Below are 15,469 nucleotides of genomic sequence, written 5' to 3' on the forward strand. Positions count from 1 at the left end.
ATGTTCAGGCTTCTAAAATGGGCCGGATAGGAACAGTGATGGTTGCTTTTCATAGCGTATTCTATGAGCAGAGAACACTGAGAGAAAATTCATGAAACTCCACATAAAACAGAGGACACTGAGGTCTCCTTTCCTGTCTCATGCACGAATCCTGTAATTTAGCCAGGCTCTGACTTCAGCGCCCTTCCAGGGCGTGTATCCCTCGGCGATTATGCACTCATTCCAATAGGGTAGGAGGTCAGTCAGTAAAAGTATTTATTGAGCCAGACCCTCCTCCTCTGCTTCTGAGTCATTTTCGGGTAGAGCAAAGACGTTCTCAGGGAGAAGCTTTAACTCTTTCAGATGACAAAGGTCACTCCTCAGTGCGATGGGTAGCTCTCTCAGTCATCCTCAGGGCTTATACTTATTCTTTACTTGGTATTGTAGAGAACGAGGTATGTATTTAGTCAGATAGTGAGATGGAATTTGTAGTGAGAAAATGTAGCAGAAGGAAAATAATATCCACCTTGTCCCAATCTTGGGAGTTGTTTTAATAATGTATAGATGGCTAAGAGGCTTGCAAAATACTCTGTTTGTTTTAAAAAAAACACATATTTATGACACACCCTTCTGTGGAAATCTGACATCTGGCAGCTTTAGCTCCTTGGGAGCCGGCCAGAAACTAAGCACAGGGCCTCAGAGCACATAAAAAATAACTTGAAAAACGCGAGCAGGAACACATGTATTTTACCATCACAGGAGAGTTTGGGAGCCTCTCATTTGGAGCTTGTTTACTTTTTATTTATCTGGGAACTTCGAACAATTTTGGCGGTGATGTGTGGTCCCCCTGCCCTGGGAGATTATAAACAACCATCTAGGAAGAGGTTGGGAAAGTTGACAGAGAAGATGAACTGATAGCAGAGGGAAGGCTGACATCAAAAGAGAAAGACTTAGAAGCTGTACAGCACTGGTGTGATGTGTTACAACACAGTATAGTAATGTATGGTCTTCATAATGCACTTGTATCCATCAGCCAAAGAATTAAGCCATGTGCAGTGTCTTTTGAAGAAGGCCGAGAGATACATAATGTGTCCTTTTAAACCTGGTCCAAGTTTTGACATGTTGAAATGGTAAATTCTGTAGTGTTTATAAACTTGAAACAGCACACTGTCTAGTGATGCCATATCAGTGACACAGATTTGAGCTTGTAGCTGGTTATGGCAATGATGTGTAGTAATCATTGCTAACATTTACAGAGCGCCTGCTGTACCAGCCCTGTCCTAGACTTTGGAGACAGGCAGATCTGGGTTCCCAGTTCCATCTCTGACTTACTGTGTGACTTTGGACAAATGACATCACCTCTTTGAGCCTGTGAAATTGGGGACCAATTATATATGACACCGAATCCATGCAAGGATGCTACGCAAGGTTGGGACATAGGTGTCTTTGAACCGAAAACATATTCTTGAGCTGGTGTAGTGTACAAAGTTTGGTCTGGAGGTGCTATCTACATAGCCTGTCTTTGTTCTTTTTTACAAATTTTTTTAAAAATATATTTTATTGATTTTTTACAGAGAGGAAGAGAGAGAGATAGAGAGTTAGAAACATCGATGAGAGAGAAACATCGATCAGCTGCCTCCTGCACATCTCCTACTGGGGATGTGCCCGCAACCCAGGTACATGCCCTTGACCGGAATTGAACCTGGGACCTTTCAGTCCGCAGGCCGACGCTCTATCCACTGAGCCAAACCGGTTTCGGCTTTTTTTTACGAATTTTTACTTTTTCAGTATGTTTGAAACCTCAGCCACTGTCTGCTGCTGTTATTTACTCTACGTTATTTATTTATTTATTTATTTATTTATTTATTTTGCAGGCACATTCTCAGTAGGTAGGAGTCAAATGCCTTTGGTCTGAATTCTGGCCCTGCTGCTATGAACTAACTCTGGGAGCTTGGACAAATTAGTTTTCTAACTTGCTGAGCCTCAGTATCCTATTTTTAAGATGGTTATGGGAAGTCAATGAAATGTCACATGTAAAATCCCCATGTAAATAACGCATTTAAAAAAAATACTCTGTAGCCTCGTACTTGAAAACTGTTAATTTCCTTATTGCCCTCTGCGGGCATATTGAAAAGTCTGTATTTCCCAACTTGTATCTTTTCTATCACAGATATAGGTCACATTTTTTCCCCCCCAGTTCCAGAATGACTTTGAGAATCAAATGAAAAATGTCCAAGGGAAATGTATGAGGAAATAATTATTTTATAAGAAATAAATGAGACTACTTTGATAATTTTAAGTATAAACTTTTTATTTGCTTAGCTTTGACTTTATTATAAGTATCTTTATATCTTAAGCTATATCATTCTCAAGATATCTGTCTATATTACAGTGTCTTAAATACTTATGCTTTCCCATTTCTTTTGACCTTTCTGGCCAGGTGATAAAACATGGAGGCTGGGTCAGTGGTTCGAGCCATCTTTGACTTCTGCCCTAGTGTATCAGAAGAACTGCCCCTCTTTGTGGGGGATGTTATTGAGGTGTTGGCAGTGGTGGATGAATTTTGGCTTCTAGGAAAGAAAGAGGATGTTACAGGTAAGAGGCACCTACCTCCTGTTTTCCATGCATCTGGTTTCCTTTCTTTTGCTTTTTACAATATAAGTTACCACTAATTTCTTTCATTAATTAGCTTAGGGAAAGATGGCAGTCCCCTCCCCCCCCCCCCCCAACACACACACACTCTGCGTCTACGTGAAATGCCATCCTAACTTACATATGTTTATGTAACTCTGGGTTGGAGTATGTTATTCAGTCCTTAGAGCAGACCCTGTTGACACTTAGCCCACATGTGTTAGATAATCGGTTATTTCCCAGTAGAAATGATATCTCAGCTGAGACAAAATGATGAGTAGGAGTTAGCAAGGCAAAGAGGATAGGCAGAGAGAATTGCTTGTTCAAAGGCCCTGGAATGAGAGAGAACACGGAGGGACTGAGAAAAGTTCAGTATGGCATGAAGTGTGAATGGTGGAGGAGGGGGGTAGTGCTTGGGAGATGAGCAGAAGTTAGATCATGGAGGACAGACTATGCCATGGTAAGGAGTCACAGAAATGAGAAACCATTCGTGTGCTTTAAGGTATTTATCAGATTTTTAGAAAGCTCCCAGCTGCCAATTGAACGATGGTAGCAAGGGGCAAAACCAAAGGCAGGGAGGCGGGATGGGAGGTTGGTGCAGTAAGCTAGGCGAGAGATGCTGATGGCTTGGCCCAACGTGGGGGGTCTGGGGGTAAGTGGACAGGTACCAGAGACATTTAGAAGGTGGGGTCAATTAAACCTTCTGATGCTTTCCAACTGACAGGCTCTGTCTCTCGTCTACCTCTACCTATTAAAACCTACCCATCTTTAGACTCAAATGCTATCTTTTTCATAAAATTTTTCATATTCTTCCTGACACATTCTCTCCCTTCTCTGAAATCACATAGTAATTTGTGTACCTGTATTGTGATGCTGGATTTTAGAATTGAATTTTTGTTTATGTCTGAACTAGATTTTGTCTGAATTAGATTTTCAGATCTCTCATGGCTGAGACTGTCTTAATCCTTCTCCCCTCTGCAGTGCACCTTGCATAAGTGACACCCAGTAAATATTCATTGGCTGGAATTGCCTTTTCTCACTGAGTTTTTAATTGGGCCCTATTAATGGGCTCAGAAAAACAATTTTTGTCCTGGAACATAGGCATAAAAATTTTTTTTCAAAATGTTTGCTTTTATTTTCAGGACAGTTCCCCAGTAGTTTTGTGGAAATTGTGACCATCCCCAGCCTAAAACAAGGAGAGAGGCTGTTTGTCTGTACCTGTGAATTCACATCCCAAGAATTGAACAGTCTTCCCCTCTATCGAGGTAAGTTGATCAAGAGTAGACTGTTTAAAATTAGATCAGTGGAGCCCTGGCTGGTTTGGCTCAGTAGAAAGAGCATCAGCCTGCAGACTGAGGGGTCCCAGGTTCAATTCCGGCCGAGGGCACATGCCCGGGTTGTGGGCTCGATCCCCAGTGGGGGGCGTGCAGGAGGCAGCTGATCAATGGTTCTCTCTCATCATTGATGTTTCTATCTCTCTTTCCCCCTCCCTTCCTCTCTGAAATCAATAAAGAAATATATTTAAAAAAAAAATTAGATCAGTAGAGTTGGTCTATTTTGACAAATAGATCTTTTTTGGACTTTTTACAAGTGGCTAACTTCTGGAAGGTCTTCAGCAATACTAAGACAGTGCTGATAATGCCAATGCCTTCTGTTTTAGCAGCATTTTATAATTTCCACAGTATTTCCTCACAACTTCATTCTCATTTGATCCTCAACACAGACCTGGGAGATTGCAAAGTGGGTATTATTAGCTGCATTTAATAAATGATGAAAATGAGATTCACACAATGTTACCTGCAGGTGAGAAGTTTTGGCCTCAGAATGTGAAGTCCTTTCAGTGGATTACAAGTCCAGCATTGTTTTTCCACTGCCCCATGCTATGGCCACACTTGACTACATATATCTTCTTTCTCATAAAAACCGATATGGTTTTGCTAACCACATTATTATTTATTAATGCTTAATAGTAGGGCAGCAGACGTGGTATGGAAATTAAGAGGCAGATGTAAAATAGGCCCATTTTACTACCGTACATTCGGTAACATTATTAAAGTTCTCATCAGAACCAGTTTAAAAGGAAGCAGTTTAAAATGGATAGTCATAGCCAGGTCTCAAATGATATTCCAAGTGTTTCCCACTTTTGTACTCTAATACAGCGGTCGCCTATCTTTCGGACCTCACAGACCACCAGTGGTCCGCGGACCACCAGTTGGTGATCGCTGCTCTAATAGACATGTGACCTTCTAAAGATGGACTGTTAAGTGTTTCAACAAGTATACTTGATGTAGCCTGTGCATTTCTGCATAAGCACAGACACTTATATCAATGCAATTTTTGATGATTCAGAAAACGGTCTCAAAATGGTAGAATTTACTGGATATGTTATTAATATTGTTACTTGCTCTTTTGAGTATGGCTTAATTTTTTAAACATTGCGTATGAGAGAGAGAGAGAGAGAGAGAGAGAGAGAGAGAGAGAGAGAGAGAGAGAGAGAGAAACTTCACAAACCTCCTTAACCCTTGGTCAGTAAGAAGAAAGGCATATTGCATTTCGATATTAATCTCAAAACCAAATTTGAAAGTTTCTTACACTTCACTTTACACTGGGACTCTGCCTGCGTTCTGTGCACTTCCTTGCTAAGCAGTGCTGGGAAGGCAGGCGGAATAGACAAGGTGCGATGGCGGGGAACCTCATCTGTCCCTACTCACCTCCCACGGGAGGGCTGTGGCCCAAGTCAGGCCAGTCAGAGGGTGTGGAGACAGGGCCACCTCCATGCCCCCTGACTGGGAATCGGGAGGAAACCCCAACCCAGGTATGTGCCCTTGGCCGGGAATCAAAACCAAGACTCTGGTGCAGAGTCCAATGTTCTAACCACTGAGAAACACCAGGGCAAAGATGAGCTATTTTTATTGTTCTTTTTTTAAAAATATTTTTTATTGGTTTCATAGAGGAACAGAAAGATAGAAACATTAGTGATGAGAAAGAATCATTGATCAGGTGCCTCCTCCACACCTCTTACTGGGGATCGAGCCCAAAACCCGCGGGCATGTGCCATGACAGGGAATTGAACCATGACCTCCTGGTTCATAGGTCGATGCTCAACCACTGAGCCACAATGGCTGGGCTATGTTTATTATTCTTAACCTGGGATTCCTAGAGTTCACAGAGGTGTTTTGGGGGACCTTGTTTCCCAATAATTAGCAGGAGTTTTGTGTGCATGTACATTTTTCCAGGGAGATTCTAACTAGAACCCCAGAGATTCTTCCAGCAGATGTCACCCTTTCTCCTTTTCCCAAGGCTATCTTATTGTTTTGGACTGTTCCCTGTATTTGGAGTTATATTTAAACTCAGCCACAAGTCTATCTCTTAGAACAGGGGTGGGCAAACTTTTTGACTCGAGGGCCACAATGGGTTCTTAAACTGGACCGGAGGGCCGGAACAAAAGCATGGATGGAGTGTTTGTGTGAACTAATATAAATTCAAAGTAAACATTACATAAAAGGGTACGGTCTTTTTTTTTTTTAGTTTTATTCATTTCAAACGGGCCGGATCCGGCCCGCGGGCCGTAGTTTGCCCACAGCTGTCTTAGAAGGATCAATGCAGCCAGGGCCACTGACTATACCAAAAAATAAAGAGAGGGAGGAAAAAGAGAGCCCCTGCCCCCCCTACACACACATACAAATGAGAGTATCACAAAGAAAAGAGAAAAGAAATTAGTGGGAGATGAATATCACTAATCATTGCCCTACATAACACAATGCTTATTCCTTGCCTATAACTTTGTTTCTAGGCCACTTCCTCATCCCTCAAAAAGGACCAATAAAAAATAAACTGAACAACTTATTTACAAATATTTATCAGTCAAATCTGTGATGTGACATATCAGGATTAAGGTTCTGATATCGCTCATATGTAAACATAAGTAAAATATATGGTTAATCTGCATACAGCACTTAGCAGGGGTCCTCAAACTTTTTAAACAGGGGGCCAGTTCACTGTCCCTCAGACCGTTGGAGGGCCGGACTATAGTTTAAAAAAAAAACTATGAACAAATTCCTATGCACACTGCACATATCTTATCTTGAAGTAAAAAAACAAAACGGGAACAAATACAATATTTGTATTTGCATGTGGCCCGCGGGCCGTAGTTTGAGGACCCCTGACTTAGTGCCCTGGGCTTTAGGATTCAATGAGGGATCTAATACTCAGAGTCAGATTCTTTGTATTCAGATTCTAAGAAGACTTGCATTCATTCTCATTTATTCCTGATGCAGCTCTTGTTTAAATAAAACAGTCCAGCCAGAAGAAACAAGCAGTGTGGCCTCTGGGATTAATTGTGCGTGAGTGACAGGCTCAGGCTAAGAGTCACCACACTTCTTATTTTTCTGTTCTCGACATCTGGCCACTGTACACCAGGAGTTCCTCATGTTGGTGTCTCAGAAGTCTAGAAATGACCACTAGGTAGCCTGCATTCCTAAGGAGTCACCTAGGATGCCAGGGGAATAACTGCATGGGTCTTTCAGATGAAAATGAGAGACTCGTGCTAAAATTCAGCAAACAGGATTATAAAATAAGGGTGTTGAACAATGATCTCTAAAGTGCTTTTCAGGAAGCTAAATGGTGATTTAAAAAACCCCCACCTTTATTATATAGAAACAACCAACAGAATGACAGTCTGTCTGTATATATAAAGCCTAAGTGACTGTTAGGACTGGTCAACCGAACGACCGGGTTGACTGGTCACTGTGACGCACACTGACCACCAGGGGGCAGATGCTCAATACAGGAGCTGTCCCTGGTGGTCACTGTGCTCCCATAGCCAACCTCCCGCAGTCCCTCCCCCCATGGCTGGCTGGCCAACCTCCCAAGGTCTCTCCCCCCGGCTGGCTGGCCCTGATCGCTGGCCAGGCCAAGGGACCCCACCTGTGCACGAATTTGTGCACCAAGCCTCTAGTCAGTAATAAAGCTTAGTAAGATCGTCACCCAGCTGAAAATAGGAAAACAAGGCTTATTATAAGATTTTCATGGAGATCTGGAAAAACAAGGAAAATACTATAATTCTACAGCTTTAAGAAGTCCAGTTCATTTCAAAGCCAGTAGAGTAGGAGGTATGGCATGCTTTTATTCTTATTCACCAACAGGCCTATTCACCAAAAGGCCTATTGTGTCTGAACAGTAGCTGTCTCCAGCGAGCTCCCTTGTGGCACTGATAGAGCTGGTGAGGGGAAATCACTTGTAGTTATCAGGACCATAAGCTCGACCAATGGGCATTGAATCATAAATTAAAGGAATATAGAAATATAGGACCAAGACCTTATTTTTCAGGAATACAGTATCAAATCAGTGAAAATGTATTGGGTGCCTACCACTAAGTGCAAAATTTTACATTAGAGGCTGTGTAGTATATAAAAATATAAGTGTCAAAATTAGTAATATGGATCATTTACTATGATCATTTACATAAGATGAATGTGGTCTTCTAGGTTCTTTAGAGTGGCATGCTAAGGTTTCAGGTGAAGAGGCTTGTCTAGGAGACAATGAGAGTCCTTTCGTGTGAAATAGGGTCTCATAGGTGATATATATTGGACAGCTGGGGGTGGGAGCAGGGGATATTATGAGTGGATAGGAATGCCAAGTTACACTGAGGTGAAACATGTAGCTTAGTAACTAAACCTCTTTAGAGAGTATCCAGAGCAAACTTATTTTTTATATATTCCAGGCAGTAAGAATAGGATTATTAGAGAAGAAGCCTTTGACAGAAGGAAGAAGCCTTCATGCTTCAGGGTAAATGTTTGAGCAGGAAAGGATATGATAAAATTGATATGGTTATAATCTTGGGCAGGAATCACTTGGTAGACTGGAAGAGACAGTGTCTAAGGCAGCCGTGGGCAAACTACGGCCCGCGGGCCCCGTCCGGCCCGTTTGAAATGAATAAAACTAAAAAAAAAAAAGACCGTACCCTTTTATGTAATGATGTTTACTTTGAATTTATATTAGTTCACACAAACACTCCATCCATGCTTTTGTTCCGGCCCTCCGGTCCAGTTTAAGAACCCATTGTGGCCCTCGAGTCAAAAAGTTTGCCCACCCCTGGTCTAAGGGCAAGATTTATAAGAGTGAGATAACGTGAGTTGGACTAAGGTGAAAGCAAAGAGCAAGTAATGAATGGAATAAATATTCTGAAGGAAGAAATTAGAGGAAAAAAGGAAGTTAGCAGCATGGAGCTTGTTTTGGAGGGAAGGTATAGTTCATTTATTTGATAGTTAGAATTGAAGAATCACTAGCAAATGGACAACAAGAGCTTTGCTTACATGGGTCTATTTATATTTTACCATATTAGCTATAAAAACTGAGAAATTTTAAAATGTTTATTCATTTTTTAAAAGCCATGACATACTAATATAAATAGTATACTTTTAGCAAAAATAACTAGTTTTCTAAGCAGTGAACATTTGATTCTTAAAACGTTGTTTTATATTTTTGCAGATCTCTTTAATGTTTAATTTAATAAAATAAAGCTGGATTCTCAGATATGTATCTGTTTTCATGTTGTTTTGAGTGAAGTAGATGAAGACAATATGATAGTTTTGACCTCAGACCCTCTGAAAGGAACTTGGGGGCCCCCTTGCTCCAGATCCCATAGACCACACTTTGAAAATTACTGTTTTATAGGAATTTTCAGTATATTGTCATCAAATTGTCAAAATTCACTAAGTTGTCAAAAGTGTTCTTTGCTTTAAAACTCTAGGTGTATATTTCCTTGAATTCGGTAAATGTTTAAAATGATGGTTTACAGTATTAGTTATAGAAATGCTAGAGGCCCGGTGCACAACATTCATGCACTGTGGGGTGGGGTCCCTCTCAGCCCGGCCTGCACCCTCTCGCAGGGTCCCCTCGGGGGATGTCGCCTACTGGCTTAGGCCCGATTTCCCCTGGGGATCGGGCCCAAGCCAGCAGTCAGATATCCCTCTTGCAGTTCGGGGCTCTCGCAGTCCGAAGCTTTCGCAGTCTGGGACCCCTCGCTCCTTACCACCAGCCTACAGTGGAGGCAGAAAAGGCTCCCGCCACCACCTCTGCGCTCGCCAGCCATGAGTCTGGCTTCTGGCTGATTGGTGCTCCCCCTGTAGGAGCACACTGACCACCAGGGGGCAGCTCCTGTGGTGAGCGTCTGCCCCCTGGTGGTCAGTGAGCATCATAGTGACTGATAGATCTGCCGTTTGGTCAATTTGCATATTAGGGTTTTATTATATAGGACTAGAAGCCCGTTGCACGAAGATTCGTACAATAGGCCTTCCTTCTCCTGGCTGCCGGCACCAGTTTTCCTCCAACACCTGGGACCCAGGCCTTTGGTCCGGCCGCAGTGGAGAAGCCAAGCCTCGAGGCTAGGCTTTTCCCCTCCAGCTGCAGCGAGGCTTGGCTTCTCCCCTCCGGCCGCAGCGGAGAAGCCAAGCCTCTTCAGTCTTCAGTCTTCAATCTTCACTCCGGCCGGAGCCTTCAGTCTTTGCTCTGCGCCTGCGTATGCAAATTAACTGCCATCTTTGTTGGGTTAATTTGCATAGAGTCACTCTGATTGGCTGGTGGGTGTAGCAGAGTGACACCAATTTGCATGTTTCTCTTTTATTAGTGTAGATTCTTCTGGGGTGATAACTGGGGCCATTATCTTTGCTTCTCTTTTTTAGGTGACCTCGTGATTCTCGATGGCACTCCCACTGCCGGCTGGCTGCAAGGCCGAAGCTGCTGGGGTGCCCGGGGCTTCTTCCCATCCTCGTGTGTTCGGGAGCTCTGCCTGTCCTCACAGAGCCGGCAGTGGCACTCACAGAGTGCCCTGCTGCAGATTCCCGACTATTCAATGGGACAGGCCCGGGCGCTGATGGGGCTCTCTGCCCAGCTGGATGAGGAGCTGGACTTCAGAGAAGGGGATGTGATTACCATTATCGGAGTTCCTGAACCAGGCTGGTTTGAAGGGGAACTAGAGGGTCGAAGAGGCATTTTCCCCGAAGGCTTTGTAGAACTTTTGGGGCCCCTGAGGACTGTGGATGAGTCGGTGAGGTCTGGAAATCATGATGACTGCATGGAAAATGGTGAAGTAGACACCCCTACAGGAGAAGAGGAGAGAGGGCCGGAAGAGGAGGACGAGCAGCCAGGGACCTACGGAATCGCCCTCTACAGGTTCCAAGCCCTGGAGCCGAATGAGTTGGATTTTGAGGTAGGCGATAAGATCCGAATTCTGGGGACCCTGGAAGATGGCTGGCTGGAAGGATCACTGAAGGGCAGGACAGGCATCTTTCCTTATCGGTTTGTAAATTTATGTCCTAAAACAAAGGTGGAGGAAACTGTGGTCCTGCCACAGGAAAGCAGCCTTCGCAGGGTCCCTGAAACGTCTTTGGATTGCCCAGAGAACTCCTTAGTACTGGGAGAAGAAGGACATGAATCTCATGAGTATGAAGAAGAGAAGTCCAACTGTATTATTTTTGAAACATCTGCTTCTCCCCCAGATCATCTGACCTCTGAATATGCAGTAAACACAAGCTCTCACTGGGATGAGGGCACCTCCAGGGGGCCGCCGAGAAGCCCAGGCACAGGGCATGGACAGCCTCTTGCCAAAGACTCTGCCACAAAGGATTCTTCAGAGGTCGTCAATGGTGTTTCCTCCCAACCTCATGTACCTTTCCACCCCCAACTGCAGAAAAACCAGTATTATTCTAGAGCAGGAGGGAGCCAGCCGAGCTCAGGGCAGTTCTCTGACCCTTTTCCTCTAGAAGCAAGGACTAGAGACTATTCCAGCCTCCCTTCCAGGAAAACATACTCCCAGCCGAAAACCCTTACGAAGCGAGCCTCTCCTTTTCCTGAAGGCTCTTCTCTTTCAGCCTCTAGGGTGGTCAGGCCTAGCCAGTTGAGCCCTCAACTCCCGGGCAAGGCAAGGTGTACCAAAAAGTACCACACACTCAAAGAAAAAAATGCTGCCCGCTTTTGTTCAGAGATGAAGCCTGGTCTGCAAGACATGGCGCCCGCTGTGGATGCATTGGCCCTTCCACAGGGAGACGGCAACGTTGACCTGGATTCGAAGTTGACACAACAGCTGATAGAGTTTGAGAAGAGCTTGTCAGGCACTGAACCAGATAAAATTTTGCGCCACTTTTCAATCATGGACTTTAGCTCCGAGAAGGATATTGTCCGAGGTTCCTCAAAGCTAATCACCCAGCAGGAGCTGCCTGGGAGGAGAAAGGCCCTAAGGCCACCGCCACCCCGTCCAGCACCCACTTCTCCCCATTTGCTGGTGGACCAGAACCTGAAACCCCAGCCACCCTTGGCAGTGCGGCCCTCTCGCCCAGCTCCCCTGCCTCCCTCAGCGCAGCAGAAAACAAATGCGGTACCCCTCAAACTCCTAACCTGTAACCGTCCCACCTGTGAGACCCTAGAAAAGGAGGCCCCTGAGAATATCGAAAAGACTTTGGACCAAACTTCCCAGTGTCCATTAGTATTGGTGAGAATTCAGGAAATGGAACAGGACTTGGATATGTATAGCAGGGCTCACGAAGAGCTAAACTTAATGTTGGAGAAGCAAGAGGAATCCTTAAGGGCAGAGACCCTGGAGAATCTAGCATTCTACGAGAGCAACATTGAAAATTTGAATATGGAACTCCAGCAGCTTAGAGGTAAGTGATGAGGAAATAATATATACTTATTTCTTGACATAAGTCCAAGTAGTAGCCTACCCATATTTTTTAGGGATATGTTACCATCTTGGATTGACAAAGAATGATTTGCTTTTTCATTACCTCATTTCTTCTCTCACCACAATTAGACTGCTCTGTCTTGATGTATCTTTTGACCATTGTGGCCTCCTGACTTTGTTTGCAGCTCAGTGACATTTATACCTCCTATACTGCTATGACATCCATAGCAGTCATGTAGATGGGAAGTCCCCAAATATAACTTCCTTTAACCTGGCCCTTCTAAAGGACTGAAGATGTCTAGGCTAAGACTCATGAGAAAACTGCATCTTGTATTTTTATGGTCTATAGACTAGATTTCAACAATAATAATAACTTCCATTTATTAGCTTGTTATAAGCATTTGCTATCATTTACATACACAAAGAATCTTCACAGCCACCCTGAAGGTACCGGGGATAATTCATATGGCTACTTTATAGATGGTGAAACTGAAGGTTGTAGAGATTAAGTCACTAGTCCAGGGAGCAAGGATTTGAGCCCATGGTTTTCACTACTCCAGCTTACTGCTCCCCACCTTGCACATTCAGACGTTTAAATGCTGTTCCTTAATTTGGGGGTGACCAGCCTCTGGAGACTTCATTCATGTTCACCAGGCTACCAGGAGAAACAATTTGCAGAGTAGGAAGAGTAAGAGAGTGAGACAACAGCAGTTGTTCTAAGACCCAAGGAGAACCTGACCTCAGGCCACTTCGGCATGTGCCCGAGGGCTCTGCACCTGCATGTCATCAGCAAAGTGAATAATAAAAGTATTCTGCGGGTCTAGAAATTGCAGGATACTAATAAGAGATAAAGCAGGAGAGTGGTGGCCCAGAGAGACTGGGCCAAGATGGCAGACCGAGTACACATACCTATTCCCTCGTCCTTTAGATTTCTAAAAGTGAATGAAAAAACATAATTAAAAATCCCAAGAGGAGTATTATCAGAAGGCTGGAAATCGAGTGATTTTCTGAAAGGATCCTTGGGTAAGAAGTAAAAAAAAAAAAAAAGAAAGAAAGAACACTTCTACATGTCATTAAAATATATAATCTTGTCATAATATTTTGGTTCATCATCATAATAAACTTCATTTATTTTATATATATTTCTCATCTATACACAGATATAAAAATCTCTAAAACTTTAGTACAATCCTAAACTGACACAGGAAAATTATTCAGTGTTGATTATTAAGGTCACTACTATTATCATTTAAGAACATGTAAATACAAAGTTTTTAAAGATACAGGATAATTTATAATTTTAGGAATTACCAGGAATTCTAATTTCTTGTTCCTGAACCCCGAAGATTACTCTCTTTGCTGAATGTATTTTATTTTATTTTTTAAAATATATTTTTATTGATTTCAGAGAGGAAGGGAGAGGGAGAGAGAGAAATATCAATGATGACAGAGAATCATTGATCTGCTGCCTCCTGCACGCCCCCTACTGGGGATTGAGCCTGCAACCAAGCATGTGCCCTTGACTGGAATAAAACCTGAGACAGGCTGACGCTCTGTCTACTGAGCCAAACCTACCAGAGCTATCCTTACGGAATTTAGAAACTGCTGACCAACAACTGAAAGAAACAAGTGCCAATTCTCTCTCTGGAATGAGGTGCCTTCCTCTCAGGTCTTAAAGTTTTCCAAACACTAGGACTAGCACACAGTAAAAGACAGACACACAGGGAGTGTAAACCACACTAAGGAGAACCAGGTGGCATCACAAACAGTCCCACTAAGACTTAATATCATACCAGGCTACTTATTACCTATGTAAAGAAAAGAAAAAAAACAAGCTAAGAGGTATCTGCAGCAAACAGGAAACTATAAAAGGTAAGATATCAGATTTGAAAATATAAAATAAAACTTGTAGGAAATGAATCCTCATGCCTTCATAATTATTCCATAGTCTTTAGAAGGAGCAACATGAACAATGGTGTAGACCCAAAGACTAATATAGATTTAGGTGTGAACTATTATGAAAACCTGTATATCATGCCATACTTAAATTAATTCATCCAATGTATTTATTCCCTGTTGATCTAACTAGATTCAGACTTATACTTAAGTCTTTAAATTAGAAATGATTCTTAATAATATTTTCTTCTAATTTCTCAAACTCCTATTTAATGTCTACCATGTGATAAGCATGGTAAGGCATTTGCCCATACATTTTCTTATTTGAAGGAGGAGGAGGAGGGGAAGCAGAAATAGCTACAATAAAGAACTTCATTTTGGGTCTGGAGCAGAACTGGACTATTTTGCTACCGAGTAACTTTGTCTCACTGACATTTCTGCTCTGACAGCCCCAACCCCCTGGTAGTCCAAGTTCGAAGTAACTGTAGAGGTAGGAAATCGTTGAAAGCTCTGGGAGTTAGAACAAGCAACTCCAATTCAATTTCATCCAGTTAAACTAAATTCAATTCATCAAGCATTTAATAAGTCTACTGCCTGCAGTGTGTGGGAAGTGACACACTGACTAATTCAGCCGTGGGCAAACTACGGCCCGCGGGCCGGATCGGCCTTTTGAAATGAATAAAACTATTGAAAAAAAAAGACCGTACCCTTTTATGTAATGATGTTTACTTTGAATTTATATTAGTTCACACAAACACTCCATCCATGCTTTTGTTCCGGCCCTCCGGTCCAGTTTAAGAACCCAATGTGGCCCTTGAGTCAAAAAGTTTGCCCACCCCTGGACTAATTAATACATAGTATCTGTCTTCTCCATAGGCTGAACATTTTCATTGAGAGGCACAGAAACACTAAAAATAATACCAACCAGAATTAAGTAAATATTGTACCAAAAGTTCTTTAAATCTTAGGCCTTAAATGTCAAGATTAGAGATTGTACGAGACTGGATTCAGGGAATAAAGCCTGGTGTTTAAACTGATTAATTTCCTCCTCTTTCAAGGGACTTTTATTGTTGGATACGCTTTTTATGAAGACAGAAAAAGATGACCTTAAGAGGCTCTGTCAGTGATTGTAAGAAATAAGTAATTGCATCATATTAGCAATTGATATAAAAAAGAAAATCAAGTCAACATTAATACACTGAATGCGGTATTTAGTGGATTCAAATAAAGAAAAGTCTTTCTGATTAAGACTCTACCCACCTACTGTAGATCTTTTATAATATT

At 42.6% G+C, this 15,469-nt stretch overlaps 1 protein-coding gene across 12 annotated transcripts in view; it reads left to right on the forward strand.

Moving 5' to 3' along the window:
* LOC118669864 (dynamin binding protein) overlaps positions 1 to 15,469 on the forward strand; it is a 96,282-nt gene that overhangs the window by 19,886 nt on the left and 60,927 nt on the right. For all 12 annotated transcript variants that reach the window (XM_036336359.1, XM_036336360.1, XM_036336367.1 and 9 more), the window contains 3 exons: positions 2,420 to 2,574; positions 3,753 to 3,875; positions 10,293 to 12,269. In XM_036336359.1, coding sequence (XP_036192252.1) covers positions 2,430 to 2,574; positions 3,753 to 3,875; positions 10,293 to 12,269 — 2,245 coding nt within the window. In that variant the 5' untranslated portion in view covers positions 2,420 to 2,429. The remainder of the gene's footprint in view (positions 1 to 2,419; positions 2,575 to 3,752; positions 3,876 to 10,292; positions 12,270 to 15,469) is intronic.

Source organism: Myotis myotis, unplaced genomic scaffold, assembly GCF_014108235.1.
Source record: "Myotis myotis isolate mMyoMyo1 unplaced genomic scaffold, mMyoMyo1.p scaffold_m19_p_15, whole genome shotgun sequence".
NCBI lineage: Eukaryota > Metazoa > Chordata > Mammalia > Chiroptera > Vespertilionidae > Myotis > Myotis myotis.